General features: G+C 33.5%; 3 protein-coding genes across 5 annotated transcripts; all 3 read right to left on the bottom strand.

Moving 5' to 3' along the window:
* Nucleotides 1-3: 3 nt before the first annotated feature.
* On the bottom strand, nt 4-6,763 carry LOC130636988 (uncharacterized). Its single transcript, XM_057446842.1, has 9 exons — nt 6,718-6,763; nt 5,305-5,387; nt 4,242-4,319; nt 3,753-3,882; nt 2,362-2,510; nt 1,910-2,171; nt 1,442-1,609; nt 569-761; nt 4-241 (listed from the first exon to the last, which is right to left on the bottom strand). The coding sequence occupies exons 1-9, from the start codon at nt 6,743-6,745 to the stop codon at nt 4-6; spliced, it is 1,329 nt and encodes a 442-aa protein (XP_057302825.1). The 5' UTR covers nt 6,746-6,763.
* A 960-nt stretch (nt 6,764-7,723) lies between these two features.
* On the bottom strand, nt 7,724-12,708 carry LOC130636443 (2-acylglycerol O-acyltransferase 1-like). Of its 2 annotated transcripts, XM_057446174.1 has the most exons (5): nt 12,640-12,708; nt 10,531-10,985; nt 9,901-10,120; nt 9,168-9,367; nt 7,724-8,671 (listed from the first exon to the last, which is right to left on the bottom strand). In XM_057446174.1, the coding sequence occupies exons 2-5, from the start codon at nt 10,967-10,969 to the stop codon at nt 8,517-8,519; spliced, it is 1,014 nt and encodes a 337-aa protein (XP_057302157.1). In that variant the 5' UTR covers nt 10,970-10,985; nt 12,640-12,708; the 3' UTR covers nt 7,724-8,516. The 2 variants fall into 2 exon arrangements, with proteins under 2 accessions (XP_057302157.1, XP_057302156.1); XM_057446173.1 differs by lacking the exon at nt 12,640-12,708 and having other exon boundaries at nt 10,531-11,057.
* Nucleotides 12,709-18,090: 5,382 nt separating this feature from the next.
* LOC130636444 (eukaryotic translation initiation factor 4E type 2-like) lies at nt 18,091-26,724 on the bottom strand. Of its 2 annotated transcripts, XM_057446175.1 has the most exons (10): nt 26,596-26,723; nt 25,893-25,965; nt 23,682-23,723; nt 21,949-22,098; nt 20,850-20,954; nt 20,300-20,377; nt 19,775-19,849; nt 18,996-19,057; nt 18,455-18,529; nt 18,091-18,263 (listed from the first exon to the last, which is right to left on the bottom strand). In XM_057446175.1, exons 1-10 carry the CDS (start codon nt 26,616-26,618, stop codon nt 18,221-18,223), a joined length of 726 nt encoding a protein of 241 aa, XP_057302158.1. In that variant the 5' UTR covers nt 26,619-26,723; the 3' UTR covers nt 18,091-18,220. The 2 variants fall into 2 exon arrangements, with proteins under 2 accessions (XP_057302158.1, XP_057302159.1); XM_057446176.1 differs by lacking the exon at nt 23,682-23,723 and having other exon boundaries at nt 26,596-26,724.
* Between the last annotated feature and the right edge of the window lie 744 nt (nt 26,725-27,468).

Here is a 27,468-nt window from a genome sequence, read left to right as displayed (position 1 = left end):
GAGTTAAAACGTTTTGGTTAGTAGGTTTCTTATGTTTCTAGAATAAAAAAAATCTAACTCGTTACCACACTTCGATATTAAAAAATAATGATATATAAACAAAATAAGACTCGTAGATAGGTTTTTCTTTGATTGCAGGACGCATTCAGCCTTTTGATTTCGCGTCGGCGGTCGAAAATTGTTGAGCAAAGCACAATCAGTCAAATTAAAGTATTGCGGATTTGTTCCACGGACAAGTTTGCTTAAAGATACAATTGAATAATCTGTACGTATCGACCAATAAAAACGTTTTTTTGAAGAATAAAATTTTTTCGTTTAAGCTTGGAGGATAGAAATACAGATTTCATCTTCCCAGGTTTTAGTTGATTTCTATGTTAATCTTCGACTTTCGCTCTTTAAAAGAAATAAGTCCTGGTAACTAAATTATTTACGCAGTTAGGCAACCTTGTCCCCAGAACTTGTTAGACTTTTTATATTTAGACGGCCTGAGTCCAAATATAAAAAGCCTAACAAGTCATGGGGACGAGGTTGGCAGTTAGGGTTAACATAATTCTGTCGCACCTTAGACCTTTTTGTTCTAACTCCATTTTTTATTATTGTTAAATCACTAATAGCATCTTCCATTTCTTTTTGTTTTTCTCGTTTATTTTTGATTGAATTCAGAATTTGTTTCCTTTGCTGGTTACCATTCTCTTTATAAACTTCTTCGTCTTCTTCTCCGCTGCTGCTGGACGTTGATGTGACGTGGCCATGCACAGGAGCTGGTTGAATAAAAAAAAAAGTTAATATATGCCTTTATTAGCCATCTTGACAGAGATTTATGAAACACGATATTTGACTTAAGAACGTCTCATTAATATCGTCTATTCTCCTAGAATTTATGTCTTTATTAGCAATGTTGATAGAGACCTTATGCCACAGGACCATCTACGACGAAGAGAATATTATTATTTTTTCAATGCGCATATGCAGATCAGGGTAAACCCTTTAAAACTTGTCGCTTTTGATGTCAAAGTCGCTAGATGTCAAAAAGGCAAAAACGTCTGGGGACGAGGTTGAATGAATATACAATGTTTAACTAACATTAAACAAAAATCAAACAATCATGTTTATCGTTGCTAGAAGCTACAACCTCTATCACAATGCTCTATGTTTTGCTTTGACAAAAGGGTTTTTAACAAAATTGGCTAACTTCTTCCTTAGGGCTTGTTATTCTTTTTTTGTTTTGAGGCAGAGCCTTAACAAGGTTTCGTCTGGTTATAGAACACTTAACAAGTCTTGAAACGAAGTTGAAAATTGTTAAAGAAATATGTGCACGAGAATGCTTTGCGAAATATTCTATCTACAAAGATTATGCATTGCGTAATATAAAACGCGAGTTGAAGTGATTCCTCGATATAAGAGAACCGATAAAAAACGTTTGAGCGACATAAAAACTCACCGGAAATTTCTGGTTTCTGCGAGGATTTTTTCTGACGTAGTTCTTCATTTTTCTTTTTCATTTTCTCTTTCATTTCATTTATCACTGCGGTAACGAGATGAGGCTTTTCACCAGATTCATCTCCGCCCACTTCTGTTGGTAACTTATCCTTCGCTTTCAATAATTTTCCTGTCAAAAAAAAAAATATTTACTTGAGTCCCAGTATGGAATAAAAATAATCGCCGGTTAAAAATTTCTTCGCTTTGATATTCTATTGCAGATCCGTTCAATATTCGCTAAGAACGGATATAAACTTCGTAATGCTTAAGAAAGACCTGTAGGAAACCGTAACAGAAAAACACTTCTTGTTGCTGTCTAAGCACCAGCGCCATTTAATACAAAACGCCATACACGCCCAAGTAATTTGAACGCCCTTCATATATCTTATCCGCCCCTATGGAGCATGTGAATTGAAATAAATAAGTTTACCCCATCTGCTAACTGCTGTAGTTCTTCTTCGCAGACGATGTATGATATATTTAGGTATCCAGTACTCCATTAAATTCTTCATTACTATCTGTTGAGGAGAGATTAAAATGGTGGAGAGATTCTTTGCACTTTTATCCATTTTTTCTTTCAAATGCGAGTTTATTTTTTCAAAAAGCGAAATATTTAGTGCATGTGTTGCACCCTCGGTAAGAAACTTCTTTTGAATTTCACGCAGAACAAATTTCCGACAATTTTCAGGAACCTACAGAGAATAGTTTACAAGAATAAATATAACATTTGCATAGTTCACAAGATTGAATACAAGGTTTGCATAGTTCACAAGATTGAATATAAGATTTACTTAGTTGCAAAGGTAGGTTGAATATAATTTCTTTATTCACAAGATTTGCGTGTATCAAATCTTGCTTAAAAGGTTTTTAAAGGAAGTTTACCTGTCTTCTATATCTTTCAGCATCTAACCAAAATTGTAAAAGATACTCTCCTATAGATCCATTAAAGTATTTCTTCAGACGTTGTATATCAATCACTTTACTTAAATATTTCTTTTGAAGTTGGTGAAGTTCTTCGTTACTGACAGATTCTGAGAAATAAAATTGTGTGTGGTTCATATTCACTAGTTATCTAGAAATCCACGGGAATATCCAAGCGTCCCTACTCACAGCTACTAATTTTAGCCCTCGTATGTAGGAAAACTAGTCCGTAACCCGTGGAAAAATCCACAGGGTCGCCCGCCCTTTTTGTATCGCATTTCGTGTGTCTGTAACAGACAGACAAACAGATAGACGACAGCTATTATTAAAGAGACTACTCGTTGCCCGTGGAAAAATCCACGGGTTCGCCCGTCCTTTATATTTACCTATCGCAACAAAGTGACTAAAAATATATCGCATTTGAAATTCGTGTTTCCGTAACATCATTTTTTAACTCAGCGGGGGGTCCGCGCAGATACAGACAGACGACGGCTATTATTATAGAGACTAGTCAGTAAACCATGGTCGAGTCCGTGTTTTATATATCGTATTTCCTGCTTTCGTAACACGGCTCAAATATGCGTTATAAACAGACAGACGCGCTATTGGTATTATAAACATAGAAATATAGTCCTGCCTTTATATATTGCACTTCGTGTTGCAGAGACAGCTATCGCTAACTATGGTACCATATAGAGACTGGTCGTTAACCTGTGGAAAAAGCCAGGCTTTTCCCGCTGTACATATTCCGATCCTCAGGTTATAACATGTTTCGGGTATCGCTATTTCGTGCGTCAGGTTTTCATGAGAGAACTTCAAACTTTAGGAACAAAGGCAAGGAGCCATAACAATGAATACATAATCGTTTGGTAATACCAATTTTTTAATCTTTACCGCAAAACCCAGGACGTGTTTTAGAATTTCCTGTTCAACGTTGACTTATCTGCTAACAAATACACTAAGAATACCAACCTCGACCCCAGGGTATCTTGTATCTTTTTGACACGAGGACAATATGTTCGTATCGACGTTCTGGATGCCCGAAAAATACAAGATGCCCTGGGTACTAGGTTGTGAGAATACCAAATTCAACATCTTTCTAAAAGCATTTTGACTTTATAATAAACGTAAAACGGTCAGGAGTAAAAGTCCTTGGAGACGAAGAAGATGTGTTGAATGAACGAAAGAATAAAAAATAGCTTACTCGTCTCTAAAGAAAATACTGAAAACTAGCTAGTTATATTTACCGATCTTGTGCTTTTCACCGATTTAAGTTGATTATACAATTCACACTTTCTTTATTTATCGCTTGCAAATACATTGAAATTTCTTTTTAAATTTATATAACCTACCATATTTAAAACAGACAGGTAACGCTGCTAACACCCTACACAACCTGTATTCATTGCAAATTGATGTTTTGAGAAAATACGGACCACGATGGATTCTAATCCAAGAAATTACTTTGTCATGAAGAAGATGCTAGAAAAGAAAGAAATCATAGCATTGTAAATAGGCCATGGATGTTGCAAGACATTTGATCATACGCAACTTCGATCCCAGGACATTCGTGGCTTGACATGGTAAATGCCCTAGTCAAAAGACGCTAAAAGACCTGGGATCGAGATTAAATGATACGCAGAGGTCAATCTCATTTCAATTTATTATACACGAGCTCAAAATATACAACCCTGTAGCGTTCTAACATTCCAAGGGCTTAACAAGAATATAGAAAATATGATTTGGTTAAACTTGTTCCCAGATTACTTTTATTATATTTTTTAAAAATATTTTGTGCCGATATTTTCAATGAAAAAGAGTAGAGAAGATTTTCAGCTTACGTGTGTGGTTCTTTTCACTGGAGGTTCGATTTCAAACAAACCATTATCCCTTCGATACATCAAACGTCGAGCGAATATCTAAATTTAAGATAACTTGAATTTCAAACATTTATGAATACCAAATACGAGGGGGCGGGGGACTGATCATTCGTATCTCGTTTGTTTAAGACAGCTGCCAAGTAGAAAATAGTGATATCAAAATATATTTGATAGGTGAAATCCTATAAATCTTCCCCTGACCTAACGACTGGTACCTTATAACAATTCTTGCAGAACTGGCTGGTTTTTTAAAAAAAATGAAATTTTTCTTCTCTTGATCACAACAATGTTTCCTTCCGTTAGAAAGTTTTTTAGGTCTATTTAGGCTGACATCTGCTTAAAATAAAACGAATAAAAGTTATATTTTTAGGTTTAAAATATTTCGTTACACCGTGGTGTATTACAATAACATTACGTTCTTTACTGGTGAGCTTGGGTTAAAACATACACTTGTCAAAATGATATTCTCAAAGAAAAGTTCATAATGACCAATGTTGCCTTTAGGACTTCTTGCTGTTCTAATAATGAAAAAACAGCACAGTATCCTATTAACAAAGTAGGTAAACAGCCGATTTCAGAATGTCAAAGTTATCTTAGTTGCGCCTTCATAAAGTACTTCTTGGTGGAAATTGTTACGGTCGACGAGAGTGAATGTGATGAAAGTAATTTTTAAGGACAAAATAAGTCACTATAAAAAAAAGGAGTTTTTACGGACAACGAGTCACTTTGATAAAGGATAAAGTAATTTTAACGGTAATTTTTACAGTTAACGGAACTCACTGTGATAACAGAAATAAAAAACATAATCAGTGGCGTGTGGAAACATTCACAGGAATTTCCTGCGCTGTTATCTTCTACATCCTCAGCTCGATTAAATTATTCTACGCACATCTATTTTGAACATACAGAATACAGTCAGTATAGAGAAACTTAAAAAAATATGTAAAATTTGGCTAATAATTAACCTTTGACAGAGTATTTAAAGTTTTAAAATTTTTACACATGAAATGATAAATCAACTTACTGGCAAAGATAAGAACGTATTAAAATAGTCATCAAAAATCTCATTCTTCAATAATTCTTGGAATAAGACATCACTTTGTAACGCTTAAAAATAAAATGGTTTAATAAACTGAAATAAAAAGTCATGTCAATAAATGGAGCAAATGAGATAAAAGTAAACCGCGTCGTAATTATTATGAAGAGGTACAGACATTTTTTGCAAGTTCACTGTTGTAAATTTTAGGAGAAATTCAGCAAGGAATAACTCCCTCAACCATGCTCTAAATAAACTCTATTAGGGTTGGTTCGACATAACCTCGTTCTCAAGGCTTTTTGTCTCTCATTGGTACTGCGCTGCGCAAAAGGAGACAACGGGTCCTAGGATCGAGGCTGGCTTCAACGCAGATTTAAAATTTCATGATTTTTTTTAAAAAATGCCAACTTCGTTCACTTATTTTTTTATATAATTTATTAGCCAATCCAATACAAAGAGCCCTGAAACTCTGCGCCTAAACACTGGATAGGAGAAGGATTACTAACCTATGTCAACTCCATGATTTTGCCTCATTACAGAGAATATAGCGTGAGCTGCTTTCGCCTCGATTACGACATACTGGGAATCACTCGTTACATTAGAGAATGTTATTTTTTAATTCATTGCATACAATCGAAAATAACTTGATTTATTAACTCTATATAACCTTCGTATATGCGATACAAGTGTAGTAATTCAGACTAGGTAGTATGCAGCCGGAATACGGTAAACTTTTACAAGATAATATAATTCTAATATTAAAATATATATAATTATTTTATGCGAAGACTCTCACTGAGGGCGGGTGGGTGGATCTGCAAAACTATTATTATCATTAGTAGCTTATTCCACCCTCTTATTTTCTTGGTCACGTGACAAAGCAAAGTGAACTTGAATTGTATCATAACATACCCGGTTAAATGCCTTCAATAAATTCATGTATTGTTATTAAAAACTGTATTATGCGGTTTTACAACCCCATTTATCGCCGTCTTTCTCGTATCAAAAGACAAAAATCCCTGGAGAGGGTGGTCAACAGAAATGCGTAGTTATAAAATAGAATCAAAATGAATTGGAAACGAAACCAGTGTTTAGACTTTTGGTTCTTACTCTAAAAAGCTTTCTAACTGACTTAACTGCGGTGAAGCGTGAAAACTCACCCTCGGCCGCGGAAACTAATCGAGGTAATCGGCAAAATCTGTGATATACATCAAAGAAAAAAATCAAAATAAAGATAAAGTACATTTTTTTTGTTTACCTTATGTTAACTTAAAGTAAAGTTTGCGCTCCATCGGCAGACAAAGATTTGATTTCTGGCTTAGACTATCGCGGAAGCTAAAATCAACTGTCTACGGTAAGAGTCAAAAAGAAAATATGTTAAAGAGATGGTTTACAATCTACCTTCTTCCAAATCAACATCTTCATCCATCCTTCCATACGTCGTCACATTCAATCTTTTTTATCCTTTTATTTTAAATTTGACGTCAGTTAACAACGTATGACGTAGGAAATAAATGACGTCAGTTAACAAATCTAGCCGTTAGCTAGTTTTAAAATTTCAAACGGATACTATAGAGAAATCAGAGGGCATATTTCAATTTTTCTTGAAAACTAGCGATTGGGCAACCTTTCGGCTATGGAGCATTCACTATTTGAAGCTTTCCGTCACGTTCAAAAAACGGACAAAACTGTCTCCACATCTAAGAACTGAAAAACGGACCTAGCTAAAAAACACTATTTCACAGGGATTTTTCTATTTTGGCGACTCTCCATTAGTTCTTCGCGCCGAACAAATACTTTGTCTTCACTATGTATTAACCCCCTATTTTACCGACATTTTTCATGACACTTTTCAAATAAAATTCCTGACGTTCTACTGATTTTTCCTCCACTTATTTTAGCCAAAATATCGCACATTTATTGAAATCTTGGATTACCCTAGAAATCTAAACATAATTACAGGCATAATAAAATGAACAATTGTTTGAAAGCTATCTTTACCAATAATACTTTGAAAACTGAACTTAGTTCTGATGAACCATTTAAGCCTAAAATTCCAGACATCTTTCTGAGATACCTAAAAAAATTGATATTATTCCTAACTTTGTTCTGACATTTTGACAATATTTGAAAAATTCACGGAACTTTCTAATGAAAAATTTAAGGATTTTCCAGTATCGCAAGGATTATAAAACATAGACCCCAAATACCTAGTTTGCAGTTGTGCCTGTATGTCTACTTCCAGCGTTATTTCTCAAATATGCACGGTTTACTACAAATACAACAGGAAACCCTTTTAACATTACAACATGAAAATAAATGCCAAAACGTCTAGCAAAGCAAAGTCCACATCTAATTAGTTAAATGTTGCAAATGACGTAACAAGAATAAAAAACAACAACCATACTACAGTTCCGAAGAATAATTTCTATACTATATTCTGTATATTATAAAAATATATAACTTTAAACAAAGTTAAATTGTTAAATGCTCTATTAAATTATATAATTTATCTTTTCAATAAATCATATTCGCACAATATCACAATAAACGTGAGTTAAATTTGAAAGTGATAAAATTAGGTTCTAATCTTTTAGGCAGACACAAAAGATTTTTTTGGTTGAATGCACTTTTTTTGTCTTGCCAGTCAAGAGTCAAGACGCAACAAAATGCGCAGTTTAAAGCAAAATTTATGCCAATTTCTTTTAGTTTTTTGCTTTTAACTTTATGTATTTCTCACATTTTGGGGAAAGAAAACATAAGAAATGCGGCTTAATTCTTATCGCATGTTTTTGTTTATGTTTCTCTCTTCCTGGATGGTCGAACAGAACAAGAGGATTCACTGGATTCATTCGCTGGGACCTTACATTCAGATAACCTAATGTAAAAATTTACAACTTTTAAGTAATTTCTGTTGGCATAACAAAAATATAATTTAAACAAAAAATTCTTAAGTTTATATATAATGCATAAAAAAAAATAATTTATTTTCTAAAATCATTATATCACAGATATACAAAAAAACATTTTTTAATCACGGCACAAATTTATTGACAAAAAAGGAACATTTTTTTTAAACCTGAAGAGTGATAGTCAAACAGTCCATGACCACTTTAGGGTACGTTAAACAAGAAAAATAGGACGGTTGGGTTAGCTGCTAAAATTTAGATTAAATTCTAAGTCTCAATCTATAATTAATTTTATAAAATTTCTAAAGTAGCGTTCGGATAGTCGGAATGTTCCTTTTTGTGTCGATCAAAAAGTTCTTTCAGTCTCTTTACGTACAACTGATGCAACCGATTCACCTCTGCTGGGGTTGCATTCGAGCGTTTCACAACTTTTATGGGAGCTCCAACTAAAACATCCACACGCAAATTAGAAAATGCTAACAAAAACAGGATTCGCCCGATCCTCTCTTTTAAGCTTTCCGTTTTATTAACACTAGGAGCTTACCCAGAATTAGACATTTAAATTCCAGGACTATGCTAAAATTTTAAAAGTTTGTACCTTTGAGGATGATTCCAGGACATTTTAAAATTTTCGTCAAAATTCCAGGACTTGTTAGGACAATTTCATTTTACAGAGGAATTTCAGAAATTTCCATGCTGCGGTCACCAAAGATTAGCAGCAACAGCATTATTCACTTTCTAATTTAATAGCCCCAAAAATATTGCAAAATTTATAAGAACTGAACTTAATGAGGAAAAAGAAATCTCAAATGTTTATGGATAGGGAACAAATAACACACACTGTGAGAGATGACCAGGGGCAGGTGGCAGCGCAGGGTGGGGTGTGGCGCACCCACAATTAAGGATGGTAGTTAAAATACTTCAGTTGGTTAGATTACTTACCAACAGTGGTTATCTTCCTCCGAAAAGGTAGAAACCCAAAGTTGTATTGAAAAATTCCTCGACCATAGAACAAAACAGGAGCAAAAGTTAACCACCTTCGAATTCTGTCCTGTAATCTTCTAAGTAAGGAACCACGAGGGTTGTTAGCTTGGTTGTATAACTCATTTTCTCCAAATGAATACACCGGGACCAAATTGGCACTGAAAAAAAAGTTAAAGAATTTACATTCCATGCACATACATCTTATTAGGCCCGTAACAAATATGCCTTAACAGATTTTTACGAGTCAGCCAAATTTACATTTTGCGTGTATTGCTTACTGAGATTTGACAATTATGAGGCTGTCTAAAGGAATTAATGGCTCCGTGGAAAATAAACAAATATTAAAAAAAAGTCAGAGGGAACAGTTATCTTTTAACAACATTTTTTTTTTACTCCTAAAAGCCTATATACATACAACACAGTAGAAAGATCTCATTAAGATTTGAAGCCCTTTTTTTATAACACATTATCCATTTATTTAACTTTACAATAACAAAAAGTCGAAAATTACTGATAAAGTTGATATGAATTTTGACTAATTTATCATTTAATTGATGCTTAAGTATACAACTCAAGTGAAGTAAACATGTTTTTCCGGCATTCTAAAAAATATCTAAACAAACCCAAAAAAAGTTAGAATTCATAAGAATGTATGTGTAACACACTTTTTTAAAAATCAAACAGCAGTTACCCAGTCTGAAGTGCCATTCTTATGAAGCCTTTCCGATCTTTTAAGGTTAACGTGCATGATCCTGGATGAGCATCTAGTGACTCTGCTGCACCTCCAATAATGATGATTGCAGCATTCCCACCTGTTGACGCTTTACATATACAACGAATGCTGGCTTTTGAAACATCACATATACCAAACCCCATGAAAAAGTCTCGAAAAAATGGAAACTTGAACAGAACTAAAACCAAACAAAGAAATGCATTGTCATTTCTAGGTTATATCACACTAAAAAACGTGTTTTCCATGTATGAACTATTTTATCGTTCACATGCAACAATGCACAAAATGTTTTATTGATATGAAAATATATATTTATCAAAAGGACAACATATATACATGCATATAGTACGTAAATGAAATACACAAAATGACATTATTTTAATATATTTTCTACTTAGGTCATTCCATTTAGTTGTGCAGAATAATGTAGTGGCTTATATTTTACCTAATGATGAATTTCACTTCATGCCAGTCTTTTTAAAATAAAAGACCTGGTATATGCTTGATTATATACCACTTTACGGGTGCAGTTTAAAAGATGAAATAGATAGAGATAAAAAGAGATTAAAATTATAAAGTAAAGCTTACTTTTCAGTGTTAGTAAATATGGCTTAATTCCAGGAAAAACATGACTGAAGTCTGTTCCCTCTGTAGCGAAATTACCAAATGCTCCTGCGGTTATAATACCATGTGGATGAAAGCCAAATATGTAATTCTTATTGTCGTCCAAGTGTGCTGTTTTGACCAGTTTAATCGGAAAATAATCACAAAAATATCTCCATATGGCTAAATTTCGAATCACTGAAAATCTTCTTCCACCTTGTGAAGGTCGGTCTCGGTCAAATACAATAATAATTGTTGCATAAAAAATAGCTATTGGCCAATATTTAGAAAGGAACAAAACTAACCACAAGACTAGACCTGTGGCATGGGCAAGAAATGCTATGAAGACTCCAAAGAGAACAGCAAGTGTTTGTATTCGTCTTTTTAAAGGTATACGTAATGGTGCAAATGAAATCAAAGCCATTCATTTCATATAATTTCTGAAAAATAATTTTAAAATATGAGGCAGTAAATATTTGAAGAACAAAAAAAACAACAACTTTCAATCCTGTACAACATACAAAAATATCACTTTAAATATATACAGAAATTTCTTTAATAAAGTTATCTGAAGAAATTTGAGTTATCTTACAACCAGCACATGCAGTATGGCAAGAGCTGGTCGCATTTAAAGTTATCCCAAGAAGAAGACAATCTATATCTCAAAATAACTGCATTAATGTAACTTTAAAATCCCACAGCAGGCAGGATATACTGGCAGCAAACTGTTAAGCTCAAGCTATTAACCAGGGATCCCGTAAACTAGGCATCAGTTCCTTCAAATCAGGGATAGAGATGTTTCGCTCTTATTGGCACATGCGCCTCCTAATTGGATTTTCCTGCTTAGTTCAGGTAAGCTATAGTATCTTCACAGATTTAATTGTACCAAATCAGATGCTTTACAGTCAGACTGACTGATATTTCTAATTATTTATTGTAACTATCGCTGGCTGTGTTTTTTTAATAGGAAAACTAAAAACATTTATGACAACCCAGCTTGGTTCGAACCAGCATATACATTTACATACAGCACAAGCATTCCTCAATTGTGGTTAACAAATATGGCAGAACAAAAATCCCTGGATCATGGGATAGATAGATAGATATATGTGCATATTTTACATGGCTAGCCTTACAAATATCGAGGGATATACCCTGTCTATTATTTCCAGGAGGGGCCATGGCTTAGAAGGAGAGTCCTAGAGTATTTAATGCTCATTTTGAGCTACGCAGACCCAATTAGGGCCCACACTCTACTAGACAACTCCCGGCAACATCCAACAGCCCACACAGTGAGCCATCTCCCCAATTTCCCTCACATGGCTTGGGTTAACCCAAGGCTATGGTAACATTCACACGCCCATGTTGAATCGCCGTCAAGAGGAATCGAACCCTGGTCTCCCGCACAGAGTACGAGAGCTATAACCACTAATCTACGGTGCCACAGATCTCTTATTCTTAGGTTAAATCTAAGTGGCAAAATTTTCAGTCTTTAAAAGTGTGTATCTGCATGGCAGCTTGTAGCTATATGATGCTCAGAAATTTTCATTTTTAAAATTACTTAAATGTGTGCAATTACACCGATATTTAATGATAGCTTGTGCCTCTTATTGGTACTTTCACACACCATTGTTCTCAGGACCCTTGACACTCACGACCAAAGTTTTAAAGCAAAGCACAATAATAACGCTGTTGGATATTTTAAGCAGTAAGTTCATCCTTCGGCTCTTCTTTAGCATCTGCATGGCAGGAAAAAATATGGGGGCTCTAATTGAAGCAAAGTAATTATTAGTCTATTTCGTCACACAAAGGCATTCGTAGGACTTTAAATAATTCAAATAAATCAGATTATTCTACACTCAATAATAGTTTAAAACCTCAAGCAATATTTCCGTCAGAAGAAATACACAGGAAAAGATCTCTCTTCACCAAATCCTAGCATCTTTTTTTCCGCCTTTAGTTATATATAGTTTTCCCTGCACTGGGCCAAAGGTAGTTACTGCCAATAGAAAATGAATAGCCAAGCAAACTTCCCCTTTTATTCTGATGGTATCTACTTTTATCCGAGAAAGTATCCAGATGATATTTCCTTACCGAGATTTCTTGAGTTCGCGAAGTCCTTGTGTAAGCATAACACAAACTTTCGCAAACGGAGCGCCATAATAACCAAAAAAATCTTTTTCAGGCTGAGGTTTCTCACACACCGCCGGCCAACTTATTTTTCAGTGCAAATTTTAGCTATTTTTATATTGACCTGGGAACGAGATTGTTTTCACTCTTGTTATTTTCGCCTTCTATTACTCTTATATCAAAAGGCAAAAATCCCTGGGAGCGATGGTGGGGGTTCCCAGGCTCGGGGAAACCGACTGTAGTACGACATCTGAAAAATCTATGTAATGTATACTTTAATTGGAGAAACTTTCGCGAGAGAAAGTTTCGCGAATTCGCGATTTTTCGCCATTTTCGCAAAAGTTTATCTCGCGAAAATTTGCGAGTTTCTTAATTCGCGAAACTTTATCTCGCGAAATTTTCCGAATTTCTTCATTCGCGAAAGTTTATCCAGTAAGCTATTTTAACATTTTTCACCAAAAACGCACAAAATACTTAGAAATCTTATTTCGAGAAGGAAAATTTATAACATTTAAAATCGAATCCAGTATTCAATACTAATATCTGTGTTGATACAAAGATACAAAAAAATTAATCTATGACGATAGTCTCTGTGTTTTTGTCTCGTCTTTTCATGTTTTCGTTATTTGCGTCTTCACTCTTTGACCTTTTCGATTCTTTGTTTTTATATAACATGTCTCTTATGTCATGTGATTTTGTCTCTTTCACCTTTTTTCTTTTCTCACCATTTGGTAAATTCTTCTTGTAAATATCATCGGATACACATTCGACCTCCAATTCGTCCGCAAAGATAGAACCAAGGATGATGGGTGCTGTTGGTTCACTGTACACTGCGTCTACTAGTTCCATTAGGCGGTCAAGAAGTTGTCCATTTTTCAATGTTGGAGACATTTCCACCGTCACTTTACAGGGAATTTCTATGCCGCCTTGAACCAATGGTGATTTTCTGTAGTGTGTCGATGTCAAAACTGCCAGAATTCTTGCCCCTCTGTCCAAAATAAACTTTAGAGTTCTTGAAAGCTCACGTGGCAAATGACCAACAATTGTACCATCTTCTTGACACGTTTTGATGGCAAAATAGTCGAAGGCATTGTTTTCTTCGTGGAGGCAAAAAAGCTTTTCTTCCTTTTCAGGAGACCAATATTTTCTGAAATAATGGAATCCACGAACAGCCGCATCAAATGTTCTTGACAACATTCTTACTGGCCTCTTCAATCATCAATGATAACAAAGTTTCGAATGTTATTGTTAAAACAATAGAAAGAGGATGATATTTTCGAATGTTATTTTTGAAACAATAGAGGATGAGATTAAACAATAGAAAGAGACTCTCCTTCGTGGGACTTATTTCTGTAGTTAGCTTTATTTTGCAGCATTATTACCTTTGGTGGAGAGTGTCCAAAAATTGATACGTTTGTTTATTTCCGTAAAAACTCTCTACTCTCGTAATTTCATATCGGAGTGAACAAGATGTCGTTTCTAAGAGCTTCTGTAAAGAAACAAACAACGATCACTGCAGAAAAAAGTAATGAAAAACAAAACCCTCAAGAAGAAAATGAAAAGCAAAACTCTCAAGAAGAAAATGAAAAGCAAAAATTACAAGAAGGAAATGAGAAAGGTATGAATCATAATGAAAATTTATTTTGCTTCATTTAGAGGTTTGAGATTATTATCGCTTAAAAAGTACCTAACAGTACAGTCTTAAGTAAATACTACTCTATTCTTAGGAAATGCTTCGAACAACACTACACTTGGCGATATCGATTTTGAAACAATGCAGGATGGAAAAGCTGCAAAGTCTGCAACTTACATCAAATGGACCGACGAGAACCGTTATACGATTGGGAAGTATGCCTCCGAACATGGAAACACCTCAGCTGTCCGGCGTTTTCGGAAGCAATTCCCAAACATAAAAGAAAGTACTGTAAGGGATTTCAAAAAAAAGTATGAAAGGCTTATTCAAGAAGCAAAAAAAAGAAATGTCGAACCACTTAAAATGATCGAAAAGTACAGTTCAATGACTGGACGACCTTTGCTCTTAGGAAAATTTGATCATATGGTCCAAACGTACATCGAAGGAATGAGCAATCGGGGTGCTGTTATCACCTGGTCTATCGCTAATGCCGCCGCTAAAGCCTTGATCAGAAAATACCCTAACATTATAGGAGACATCAATCTTGAATCTTCGTATTGGGCGCAGAGTTTATTTCGAAGAATGGGATTTTGTCGTCGCCGAAAAACTTGTGCCAAAATTGATCTCCCAGAATCTGCCCGAAAAGAGATCGAGTACCTTTTCTTGTACGAAATTGCATCAAAAGTGGAGAAGTACACGATTCCAGATTGTTTGATAATCAACTTCGACCAAACACCTTTGAAAATGGTTCAATGTGGAAACAGCACCCTTGCAAAGAAAAACAGCAAAGCAGTTACAATTGTAGGAGCTGATGATTAGAGATCTATAACAGCCACTTTTTCTGTTACCTTATCAGGAAAATTTCTCCCAATGCAATTAATTTACGGTGGGAAAACATTGCAAAGTTTACCGCGTTACAAGTTCCTGAAGATTTTTCCTTAAGTGTAAACAGGAAACACTTTTCCAACACCACCGAGTCCATTAAATTGCTGAATGAAGTAATTGTTCCGTATGTTAAAAAAGAGCGGGAGCTAAAAGGTCTTGATGAACGACAAAAGGCACTTGTGATAATGGACGTATTCACGGGGCAAATGACTTCCGAAGTCAAAGAAGTTTTAGAGAAAAACGACATATTAGTTACCAATGTTCCTGCAAACATGACCCGTTTTTATCAGCCATTAGATCTTACAGTAAATGGGAGCGCCAAAAGATTTATTGCGAAGAAATTCCATAACTGGTACTCGCAACAAATATCCGATGAGCTCGAATCTGGCAAGTCATTGGAAGAAATCGAAATCAAACTGCGTCTTTCTACCCTCAAACCACTACACGCGGGTTGGATAATGGATTTCTACAACTACATAACGTCAGGCGAAGGAAAAAAAGTCGTCATGAATGGTTGGAAAAGTGCAGGCATTTACGATGCTTTAAAGCAAGGCACCGAAAAATTACCAAACATAGATCCTTTTCATGATATTGATCCGTTGATGGGTAACAATCCTTCAACTGTTGCAACAAATTTGGACGCAGTCTGTCAGCTACGCCAGGAACAGTTTGATTCATTTCGCAGCCAGAGAGATATCAACGGAGATTACGAAGATGAGGAGGAAGTATGGCAGCCTGAAGAACATCATACCAATGCATTCGATCTATTTGACGATTTTGATGACGAAACATCTTTGTAAAATATAAGAGTTTTTGAAAACTTATATTATGGCTAGAGAAAGTGACGATTATGCTAAGAATTTTGAAGTTTTTTCTAACAGAAAAATACTTGTTCGCGAAAGTTTATCTCGCGAAAATTTGCAGGTTTCTTCATTCGCGAAAGTTAATCTCGCGAAATTTTCCGAATTTCTTTCTTCGCGAAAGTTTATCCAAAAAATTTCGCAAATTTTTTTTCTCGCGAAACTTTCTCTCGCGAAAGTTTCTCCAATTAAAGTACCAAATTCAGTTTAAAAAGGAAAGTGTAGCTAGACAAACAAAGTCACATTGTTTACTTATTTTTTGTTTACCTAGCTACACAGCGGCTAAAAAACTGGCATAAAGAATTTAAAACAGCATCAAAACAAAATTGAAGGGTAGCATTACCACGTTGTAAGTTTTACATCATTCTACCAGCAGTGAATTAATTATATATTAAAACATTTATTCACAAATATAAATAAAAATGTGTTTAATTTTTTTTGCGGAGAAAGGTTCTTTCTTACCCTTTAACTAATAATTTACTATGTGAAAATTCAAATTAATCTTGTGACAACCGTTAACGAGCAGAGACCCAGGGACAATGATAGTTGCGCCACTACAGTGGAGGGTGAACCGTAGTAGTTTGCCTGCGCGTGTTGTTATTTTTCTTGTATAACAATAGAAAACATAAAGATTTAAAGTTTAAACCCCACTACCATGACAAATTATCGCACATAATAGGCTGCATTGATTGCCCTGACGGCATCGTTAACGTAGGGACTGTACTAATTGCTTATTGCTGGCTGTAAATTTTGTCATTGCAATATCTTTGAGCCTCCCCAACCCTTCCTCTGCTTACTTACACCTTTTCAACCTCTCTCATAAAGTTACATCATAACGGACCTTTTGAAATTTATAATATATCAGCATATATTCATTTTAAAATCCTTCCAATTAAACTTTTCATGTGTTCTGTATTCTGAATGCAAATGCTTTTTCTTAACATGTCTTGCCAGGCATCGCGAACATGGCTGTGACAACCAAAAGTATTTTTTAGTTTAAGCATCTTGTCCTTAAATTTAACCTTTAATGTAAAATTTCCAAGGTCTTCACCAGCCTAATCTGCACAAGAATTGAAAGGAAACACGTTAATCCACGCTTATCTCAAGAGCAATGGGTACAGTTATCAGTTAACTCAGTAATGGGTTTGCTGACAATCTTTTCCTCTTTTTTTCTTCAAAACGTCCAGCTAACCTGTAACCTGTGCGTTTTTGAAACTTGATGTTAAAATATTTTTGTATTTGAACATTTCAGCAGCTGTTTGTACTTACCACTTTAAAATACTTTAAAGAAAAAAAGTATTTGCGTTAGCGGTACAGCTTTACCGCAATATTTAAAAACACTTTTGCAGTTCTACAAAATACATCCATCTTTAACTAGTCTTTTATACGATAGCCGAGAGTATTAAAACAACAGGCAATACTGAAGTAAAACATGCATTGCTGAAGTAGATCAACATGCATTGCTGAAGTAAATCAACATGCATTGATGAAGTAAATCAAGATGCATTGATGAAGTAAATCAACATGCATTGATGAAGTAAACCAACATGCATTGATGAAGTAAACCAACATGTATTGATGAAGTAAATCAACATTCATTGCTGAAGTAAATCAACATGCATTGATAAAATTAAAACAACATGCATTGATGAAGTAAATCAACATGCATTGATGAAGTAAATCAACATGCATTGATGAAGTAAAACAACATGCATTGATGAAGTAAAACAACATGCATTGATGAAGTAAATCAACATGCATTGATGAAGTAAAACAACATGCATTGATGAAGTAAAACAACATGCATTGATGAAGTAAATCAACATGCATTGATGAAGTAAACCAACATGCATTGATGAAGTAAACCAACATGTATTGATGAAGACATTTAGTACTAGAGTCTTGGTTTGATATAAAGTCAGGATTTAAGAGAAAAAGAAAATACCCCCCCCCCCCCCCTCCCGCGTTGTGATTACTCTTTATATGTCTGGACGATGCTTAAAATAATTGGATAAGGACGACCAAAAAAGTGAATCATTTGTTGTATATATAGATCTTCAATAACAAGCAGAATGGTGCCTGAAAAACTCATCCAACGTAATGAATGCAAATACAAAGATGTCTCGATAAGTCAACATAATATTGAACATGGAGCATAAAGAAACGATCATCTCACGAAAACGTTTGTGTTGCGATAACTGGAATGGTCTCTAGAATATAAAAAAAATGGTTGACAAAAAGATATTGACTAAATGTAATTTACATATTAAGATCGGGAGGTATAACTTATACCTCCCGAAAATTCGCCAAAATTTGTCTCGTTAATAATTTCTCCCTTTACAGTACTTTTACGGCAAAAAAACAGACCAAACCAACCATTTACAAGTAAAAACAATCTTACGTCAAACTGGCCATGTGAGCTTTGTATTCCATAATTGTATTCTGCGGTAGGTTAAGAACTCGTCGTAAAGTGTCTCTGCAATAACAAAGGTAAAATTTATATCACCAATGACATGGTAGAAACATCTATTTGCGAGCAACCTTTATTTTTAGCCGATGCGCATGATAAACTGTCCACATCTCCCATAAAAGAAGAAAATTAAATCTTGAACGACAAAATATTTTTTGGTCAAATTCTTTTTACGTTTCTTGCCGTTCTTTGAATGTTTTGGAAATTTGAAAAAACCTCGGATACTATCAACTTTTCCACGAATGTTTCGATGGTAATAAGGCCGATAACTCTTTTTAATAGGACCTTTTTGTTTAGCAAATTGATGTACAGAAACGACTGACAGAGCACAATGTGCATTTGGTTGAAAAAAGAGATCGCTGGGTTTGTGCGAAGTTATATATCTGCGCAACGGATAGTCAATAAAGGACTTGTTTGGGGCTTTCTTGTCAATAAAACTTCTAAAGACGTGGCACATTCACAAAATATCTACCTTATTCGTGATGTAGTTGCTTGATCACTGGCATTTCGATTCCAAATTGATATTATGTCTTCCTGCAAAAAGAGAAATACATATTTCATAAAGATTCCAAAAAAGATTCTGTTACGTGATACAGAAAATAAATAATATCTGAATTATTAAACAATTTCTTTTTCATTCTAAGCCTATTGATTTACGTCTTTTCATTCACTAATTTTCATCATTATTTCATGCAGCGCACACCAAAAAACAAGTGAGTATTTGCAATAACCGGCTGTCCTTATGGCTATTTCTGTGATCTATTTACCTGGGTTTTAAAATGACTAATTGGATCCACGGTGTTAAACAAAACTTTCCTTTTTTGCAAAACTGTTCGTGTCTGTCATTTTTGCCCCTTTTCCTTATTATCAATGTTTTGGAATGGTGCTGCTAAAAGCTTTTTGAGATTTGGACTATGGTTTTGATATGACCAGCATTTGTTATTTTTATGTATTTGTCGTGTTTTTTAAAAATTTTTGAGATTTTTTGTCCACTGATTGTAGCTCATTTATCGACACGTGTAACAAAGAAAAACAGCAGCTAAAAAAATTGGCTGCGGGTTCATCTACTACTTTTCCAGTACTATTTACACATTTCTGTAGCATGAACCAAGGGGGTACTCCTTGCATAAAAAAAAACAAGAAAAAAGAAACATTTTTTATTTGAATTCCGTTTTTTAATAAATCCACCATAATGAGTAGAAATCGCGTTGTGTGTATGTAACCAACCATATAATATAACGGCTTACATACCTGATATCTCAAGGATACAACAGCTCCGCAGACTTCAGGTCCAACCATGAATTGCTCGCCTAACATTGCTAATATCTGCAAAATAAGCAATCGGTAGAACGAAATTCCGAGTAATTATCGCATACCCGTAGGCAAAACACCCCTATTTTTTGATAGAAGTAATTAATTTAATTTTCATCCAAATTGTCCAAGCATTACCTTGCCTGGTTTTAAACTTGATTAAAGATACTAAATGAGGCGCAAACCTCGCAAACACATTTCTAAGGACCCTTTCAAAATTCAAAGAAATTTAACTGGAAAGACAAAATGACCGATGGGTACATGTCGGCATATAAAAATTATATTGCATGCAATGAGCATGCAATATAATTTTTATAAGCCGTCATATATCCATCGGTCTTTTTGTTGATTCAGATTTATCCACTCTCAGTAAACGCAATATTTTAGCCTGTCACGCCTAGTCACATGTTTTCCCTTGATAGCTTGCATAAACTCAGTAAACACAAATAACAACAATGAACATACTAGGTTTTCCCAGCAACGTGACGCCAATCCTTTTTTTAGTCGGACTATCCATTTACCACCATTTTTATTTGCTTTATCCTAGGTTATGAATACAAAACTCAGTACAGTATCAATTTTAGTTTTAAAACAATAATTTGTTATCTCCCCCCCCCCCCTCTTCAACCACCTAGAATTTTGGAGAGATTTGCCACCAGGATATTTGTGTTAGTAGGCATTCTGAAAAGGTTTTACATAGCCAGAGCCGAAGATACCGATCAGTCTATTCCCATTGAGGATGTTATAGATTTGTTATCGATTTAAGTAGAAGTTTCAATAAAAAACAAATATCAAACAATAACTTTATTTTTCCAACTTCCCGACTATTAGATTTTGACAATTTTCCAAATGCCTCCACTATTTCAACCACAGAGTAAAAAAAAATTCATATAAAAAAGATTCCAGCTTAAAAATGACAAAAATATGTTTATTTCCAGCCTAATTTTATAAATTCCAATAAATAAAAAGGCATATAACTACAACAAGATAACAAACAAAGAAACTCAGGCCTTACCTCCCACATCGGTCTAATTCCATGTTTAAATAAGTGAATATCGCTATGGCCAGTCAGTTCTCCTGGTCGGACCATGTATGAATAATATGCCCAGAATTGCTCAGCCTAAAATACAAAATTTTAGCTGAATAAAACAGGATTTTCCAACTGAATGTCCTGACTTTTCCATGATTATTTTTTCAAAACATAAATAAATTTCCCTGAACTTCCCTCCATAGAAACGTTTCTCATTAAAATATGTTTTTTATAAAATATTGCTCTATATTTTATATAAATATGTATAAACATTGTAATTATAACAATGAACCTTTTCATTGTGGTGCTCAAATTTGATAAAATAATTGTTTAGATCAAAACTAAAAACTAGATTTCCTTTTCTTTTTCTAATAGAAACTATTAAAATCAGCTCGTATAACAGCCTTTCTAATTCACTTTTTTGATTTGGCAAAACACTATCGACGTGACATTTACCTGCTTTACTTCGGCAAAATTGTGTTTCACATTGGTAAACTTGTGTTTCGCATTGCCAAACTTGTGTTTCACATTGGTAAACTTGTGTTTCAAGTTAGCAAACTTGTGCTTCAAGTCGGCAAATTTGTGTTTCACATTGGTAAACCTTTATTTCACATTGGCGAACTTGTGTTTAAGTCGGCAAATTTCTATTTCACATCGGTAAACTTGTATTTCACATTGGTAAACGTGTGTTTCACATTAGCAAATTTGTATTTTACATTGGCAAATTTGTATTTCACATCGGCAAACTTGTGTTTCAAGTCAGCAATTTATATGTTTTGCGATTGCGCGTGCTCATACACAAACAACCCACATCGCCAAACTTTTGTTACAAGTCGGCTATTTATATTTTGTTTTGCAATCGGGCATGCTCATACACATATAGAGAAAACAAGAGCAAAACTTTTGTAAGTTCATGCTATAATTCAAACTTAAAGGAAAACCATATAAAATAAAATTTGCCAACGTGAATCACGCGCATGCAGTTGCGAAGTGCTGACATGAACTAAAAAGTTATTAAAACATTCATCGAAGAAATATTGTATAAATTTTGTTCTTTAAACGTGTAGTGTTAAGACTAACCTACCGATGAAAAAGCACCAATCAGTTTGATGCTATCTTCGTATTTCATTGTAACTTGTTGCTTGCCAGGATTTTTCCTGGAAAACCATAGACAGTAACAATACTGCAGTCGATGTTCGCCTTTCTCTACAACTGGCTCATCAGGAAATATGAACTATAAAAAAAAATAATCCTATTTTGGCAAAATAATGCTATTTGTTACATACATCTACATAACCCAGTTCTGTCTGTACAGGCAATATAGATGTTTTTCTCTAGGAAAGTTTTAGAAAAATGTCACATTCGCTAACATATTGTTTTTTTTTATTGTCTTATTTAGGCTTTTGCAAGTCTTTTTTTAATTTAAAAAGTCGCTTTACAGATTTTCAGGTATAAAATTAAATTCCTATAAGCTTAATTTAAAAATTTTATTTTACAAAAGTCACTGGTAATGAACTTTTGTAATTTATTCCCACCTTGAAGGGATTTTTATATTTACCAAATTTTAAAATTCGTGACTGTTTTTTTGATCTTTTAGCCTCCAGTTTTTGCCAGTTAAATTTTTATAAGATCTTGTCACAAATGTGCGCACAAGTTATTGTTTTTATCTTCTTTAGTAACTTAATAACATAAAAGTTTAAAAAATAAATTTTTGATTTTTTGTATTTTTGATATTTGCAGTCAGGTAATAAAACGGAAGGTGACCAGTTTTATGGATACACAGTCCTCAAGCTGGGTGCATTTACCTCAGTCTTTTTATTTTATAATAGTTCAACATCAGAACAACTCAGTATCCGTTTAGTATATACTGGACACTGGGAAGATCAAGAATAATTATGAGGCAGCAGTTTCGCTCAAAAAATGCTTGTGTATGTATTACATGTACCCAGAATAAAAGAAATATTGCATTTTTTTTTTTAAATTATTATCAGTGTTAAAGTGAATACAAGGTAAAAACATTGTTAAACTGATGTACAGCAATTCTTTTTAGATTTCACTAAATTTCTAAAGCATGTTCTTCAGATACTGATCTTAGAGATTTATGTTATTGTGATACATGTTGTGACTTACTTATATTTTATCCATAAATAGATATTATATGAATCAAGCTGCATATCGCAATAGAAAATCATTTAAATGATTTTGTCTAAATGAAAAAACTAGTAAGAAGGTCCAAGCAAGCTTGACACTGATGAACGAACGGATATAATATAATTAAACTAAAAGATGGAAAAAAATATCGCAAGCAGCTCCTATTTCACTTTCTGCAGGCCTGTTAAGATTTTTGTAATGAATCTTTAACTTAAAATTTGCCATGTTTATTTTGCAGTTCAACATGGTGTGAAAAACAAACTCAAGCCTATCAATAAGGGGAGAGCAATTGCTCTTGCTCACGCAAAGACTCGGGCAATTCTAAGAAATGAGAAACTAGCTGAGCCATTAATTGCTCCCCCAATTCCCAAAAAAGTTTTTTTGGCCAAGCAATATCAATTCATCTTACATGGAAATCAATGTTCCCTTTCCTATTATTTACAGTAAAAAAGAACCAAAATATATAAAAAAAGATAAAATAAAATAGATAAAAAAGACTTTGTAATAAAACATGCGTTTATAAAGTTATTCTATTTATTCAGATTGCTCGCCCAGTTTAAATTATTGTAACCTTGGGAGAGCGATTTATAGCTCTGGTGTTATTTTCTTATTGATAGGCCTGCAAACTAAGGAGCAAATGTACAAAAAGCTTAAAAGTTTGCTTACTTTGTTTGCATCTTCTTTCGTTGACGAATCGTCTGATCCCACCTGTAACGTGATATATTCGTAAATCTATAGCAAGCCCCATCACATATGCCTTACTTGAATATATTTGCATATAACGGCATTGCTTTGCAACATATACAATTGCCTACTTGCTGCTATGGCATACCTTTTAAGCATTGCTTTTTTAGATTGTATTTTTCAGAGAAAGTGAATTAAAATTTATACATACATTTACTGAAATGCATTTTTTAATAAAATATATTTGAATTTTTTTAATATGTACCTTTTTTAAACACTCTTTTTTTAAAAAATATTTTATCAAACTACTGAGTCCCAATTTTTATTCCATAGTAAAATCGTGATAGACAAAAATTTTTGAAAAAAGTAAAAATAACTTTTACTTCCATTGTACAAAAGCCCCATTCTTGACTCATTTTTCTTGTTTACAAAGTGCTATTTTCCTTTTCAAACTTTTTTTTTAGGATAAAATATCTAGACCATAGTTTATTTTACAACATAAAAGAAAAAATTGCTCCTAAATAAAGTCATTGCCTTTAAACATGGCTGCACTCCCTTTTGCTTTATAGAAATGTAAGAGAGGTGTGAAAGTGTTTTCAAGAGTTTTTTTAAATATCGAGAAAATCAATCATGTTAGTGATACATAATTATCAATTTAAAATAACATTTGTAAAATACTAAAAAACAACTTTTTGGAACTATATTTAAATGAATGCATATATGAAATTTAAATTTTTTTTTCCAAGTAGTTATAAATCTACATTTTTGTTTTTTACTAAAACATCCAACTCCTAAGTTCATTATAGGGAATGCTGTTTTTGGTGTAGAAAACAAAAAAAACGTTGACTGCTAATAATGATATTTATGTGCTTACAATGTTAACAATGGGTGATGGAAATCATAACTTAAAAATAATCTGTTATTGTCAAGAATATTTTATTTTATTTTAGTTATTTAAACTTAAATAATGCTGTATTTCCTTTAAATTTGTTAAAACTTGACCATACAAAAATAAATAATGAAAGCCTAAATGCAGCCATTTTTTAAGTAAATCAACATTCCTAAAAACTCAAAGTTTTTATATTGCTGTTTCTTACAAAAATACAGACAGCCAGGCCCCTAGAACAAATATAAATAAATTGTCTTCACCTAAATTAAATTTTAATCTTTATTTAAGCTACGGGGACACAGCAACAATTTTCATGTGATTGCAACAAAAAAAATTTGTTGCAATCGCATGCAAAGTTGTTTCCGTGTCGCATGAGTTCCAGCACATGAAACAAAATTTATAAAAATGAAACCAAAACATGTGTGACAGTGATTAATGATGGCCGTCGCAGTTGATCGAAGTATAATAATCGCTTCTATTGCACTTCTTGATGAAGAAGAAACAGAAAAAACAATCCAAACGATCTATTTGGACAAGGCCATGGTTACAACGATTTGTTTTCGGTATAAAATTTAATAAGTTCAATTTTTCTTCTTCCGAAAGTTTTTGCTTCGCTTGATCTTCCACCATGTGGAGTCTTGTCTGATCTTGTCTAATTTGTTGTGATTGAAAAACTTTTGTTTTGATTTGTTTTTAAACGAATTTGATTGGTTAAAATAAAAAATGTTGCAAAAATTCTCCTTAAAGTGCGGGGACACGAGAAATTTCCTGATCCTCATTTGCAACATGAAAATTTTGTTGCAGCAACAAAAAAAATCCAAATTGATTTGAATTTTTTTTTTTTGTTTAGAGCAACAAAAATTTTGAGCGAAAAATGTTGCAGAATGAGGATATTTGATGTGGGGACACAGTGAAACATTTTCATGCGATTGCAACAAAACAATTTTTTTGCTGCAATCGCATGAAAATTGTTGCCGTGTCCCGTAGCTTTATTCCCAGTTTTATTAACTTTAAAAGAAGATATGTGATAGCAAGCACACATGCTCTCACACATTGATTCCTTAAGGCATTTTGTTGAATACACATGCAAAACCCAAAACTTGGTTGAGTTTGACCATCATCATCATCATCATCATCATTCTCGGCTTAACGTCCGTTTTCCATGCTAGCATGGGTTGGATGGTTACCAATGATGTGTAATGATGTTACCAATGATGTGTATTCAAAAACACACCTTGAGTTGCTCTTTGTGCCACACCTGACAATTTCCTTTAAGTCTAGGATTTACAGGATCTCTAACTCACCTCCCCATTCTCTCCAGTTTCTTCACTTTCGTCGGATTTACTGCTACTATCGTTGCTGTCTTCACGGGAGAGTCTGTATGTGAAACAAAGTGAAAGAAATTTGATAAGTAGTTGCTACTTTGTGTATTATTTGAGAAATTCAGTTTAAATGTTTTAGAAAACAAATACTACAAAAATAAAAAATAAAAACGCAAAAATAACTTGATAGAAATTGAAAAAAAGTCATGGAAAGTGAAAATAGCATAACGATATAATGTAAAAATGCCTTTTTCCTATTAAACTCCTACTTGTCTAATGGAGTAAAGGAGTTTGAATGCAGAAAGGAAAAAGATGGATTCTTCTTTTGATACTTTTAAAACATTTTGTTTCAATAGTTTAGACCTGTTGCATAAAAAGGTTTACTGTATTCTCTCTAATAAGTGGCAGACCTCGAAAAGACACCCCCAGCCTTGGATTTCTAAAACATTTTATACCATTCATTAAGCCTAATTAAAAAAGCAATAAACCATATGAAGATACCCTACTAGCTTTGTTTGTTAAACCACAGATTTTATTACATAATAAAAACTCAGGGTTGGATAATAGGTCAAAAGATAACATCGACATTGACAAAAAAGTTAAAGAAACAAATATTCGCATTGCAGTTCTGAAAAATATATATTAATATTTAAAAAAGTATAATTAAATCAAAAAGGATACTCACACGTCAAATTTATTGGATGCCATGCGTCTATTTTTCTATTTTTATTTTTTTGATATTTAATATAATTTCACTTGTGTATTCTCTATATTAAATAAAATTAAAACTAAATTTCACAGATGAAAACGTATAAAGCATGCCTAATAAAATGAAGAAACAAGTACTATAAAAAGTCAGCAGCCAAGAAAAAATAATAAAAAAAGCAACATGATGTTGATAAAAAAATGAGTAAAAATAATTAAAAAAAAGCTTAATTTATTGAAACAAAAAACACAGTTGTGCATCCTATTATTAATAGAGTACAACTTTGTGTAAGGCATGTAAATGAGTTTTATAACAAGTAAAGACAGTTTAAACATCAAAAACGATCTGCCAACCAAAACTAATATTATGAAATTTAAACAATTTTAAATTATGTTTTGTTAGTGGTAGTGAAAGAGTTGTAACACAACAAGAGATGCCATAAGAGTTCATAATAATAATAAAGTAGTATCAAAGTAATAAACTCATTTCATAACAACACATCACTTTTCTTTTCTTGACAAAATTTGAATAAGTGCAATGCGAATCAGTTACAAAAAACCCATAAAAATAAACCGTAAAAATAAGCTTTTTTATAAGTTGATAACCCTTAATTATATCCAGAAGACTTATTTTAAATTAGATGTCAACTAAAAACAAAGTGTTGACAAACAAATAGATAAAAATTCTTTCTTTTAGGCTCTGGCATCTGTGCGATAGAAAAAAAAGATAGGGAAGCTAGGTGAACAAGGTTATTTCATTCCATTGACTTGAATCAGAATGCATCCAGAGACCCCAACTTTCTAAATCGTGCGTGACAATTTTTATTATTGCTACATATGTACGATTATTTAA

The sequence above is a fragment of the Hydractinia symbiolongicarpus genome, chromosome 3 (assembly GCF_029227915.1).
Source record: "Hydractinia symbiolongicarpus strain clone_291-10 chromosome 3, HSymV2.1, whole genome shotgun sequence".
NCBI classification, from domain to species: domain Eukaryota; kingdom Metazoa; phylum Cnidaria; class Hydrozoa; order Anthoathecata; family Hydractiniidae; genus Hydractinia; species Hydractinia symbiolongicarpus.
The sequence above is the reverse complement of the archived record's forward strand: the minus strand, read 5'-3'. Positions and strand labels throughout refer to the sequence as shown.

Bases quoted from the DNA above. Each gene is read 5' to 3' on its own strand.
- LOC130636988 (XM_057446842.1), bottom strand. From the start codon at position 6,745: ATGGATGAAGATGTTGATTTGGAAGAAG. The intron at 4,320-5,304 runs GTAAGTTGATTT...TCTTAAATTTAG, and splicing joins ATACGTTCTTATCTTTGCCA to ATATTCGCTCGACGTTTGAT. The intron at 3,883-4,241 runs GTAAGCTGAAAA...TTTCTTTTCTAG, and splicing joins CAGTGAAAAGAACCACACAC to CATCTTCTTCATGACAAAGT.
- LOC130636443 (XM_057446174.1), bottom strand. From the start codon at position 10,969: ATGGCTTTGATTTCATTTGCACCATTACGTATACCTTTAAAAAGACGA. The intron at 10,121-10,530 runs GTAAGCTTTACT...GTTTGGTTTTAG, and splicing joins ATATTTACTAACACTGAAAA to TTCTGTTCAAGTTTCCATTT. The intron at 9,368-9,900 runs GTAACTGCTGTT...CTTTTTTTTCAG, and splicing joins AGAATGGCACTTCAGACTGG to TGCCAATTTGGTCCCGGTGT.
- LOC130636444 (XM_057446175.1), bottom strand. From the start codon at position 26,618: ATGGCATCCAATAAATTTGACGT. The intron at 20,955-21,948 runs GTAGGTTAGTCT...TTTGTATTTTAG, and splicing joins TGATTGGTGCTTTTTCATCG to GCTGAGCAATTCTGGGCATA. The intron at 19,058-19,774 runs GTATGTAAGCCG...CTCTTTTTGCAG, and splicing joins TTGTATCCTTGAGATATCAG to GAAGACATAATATCAATTTG.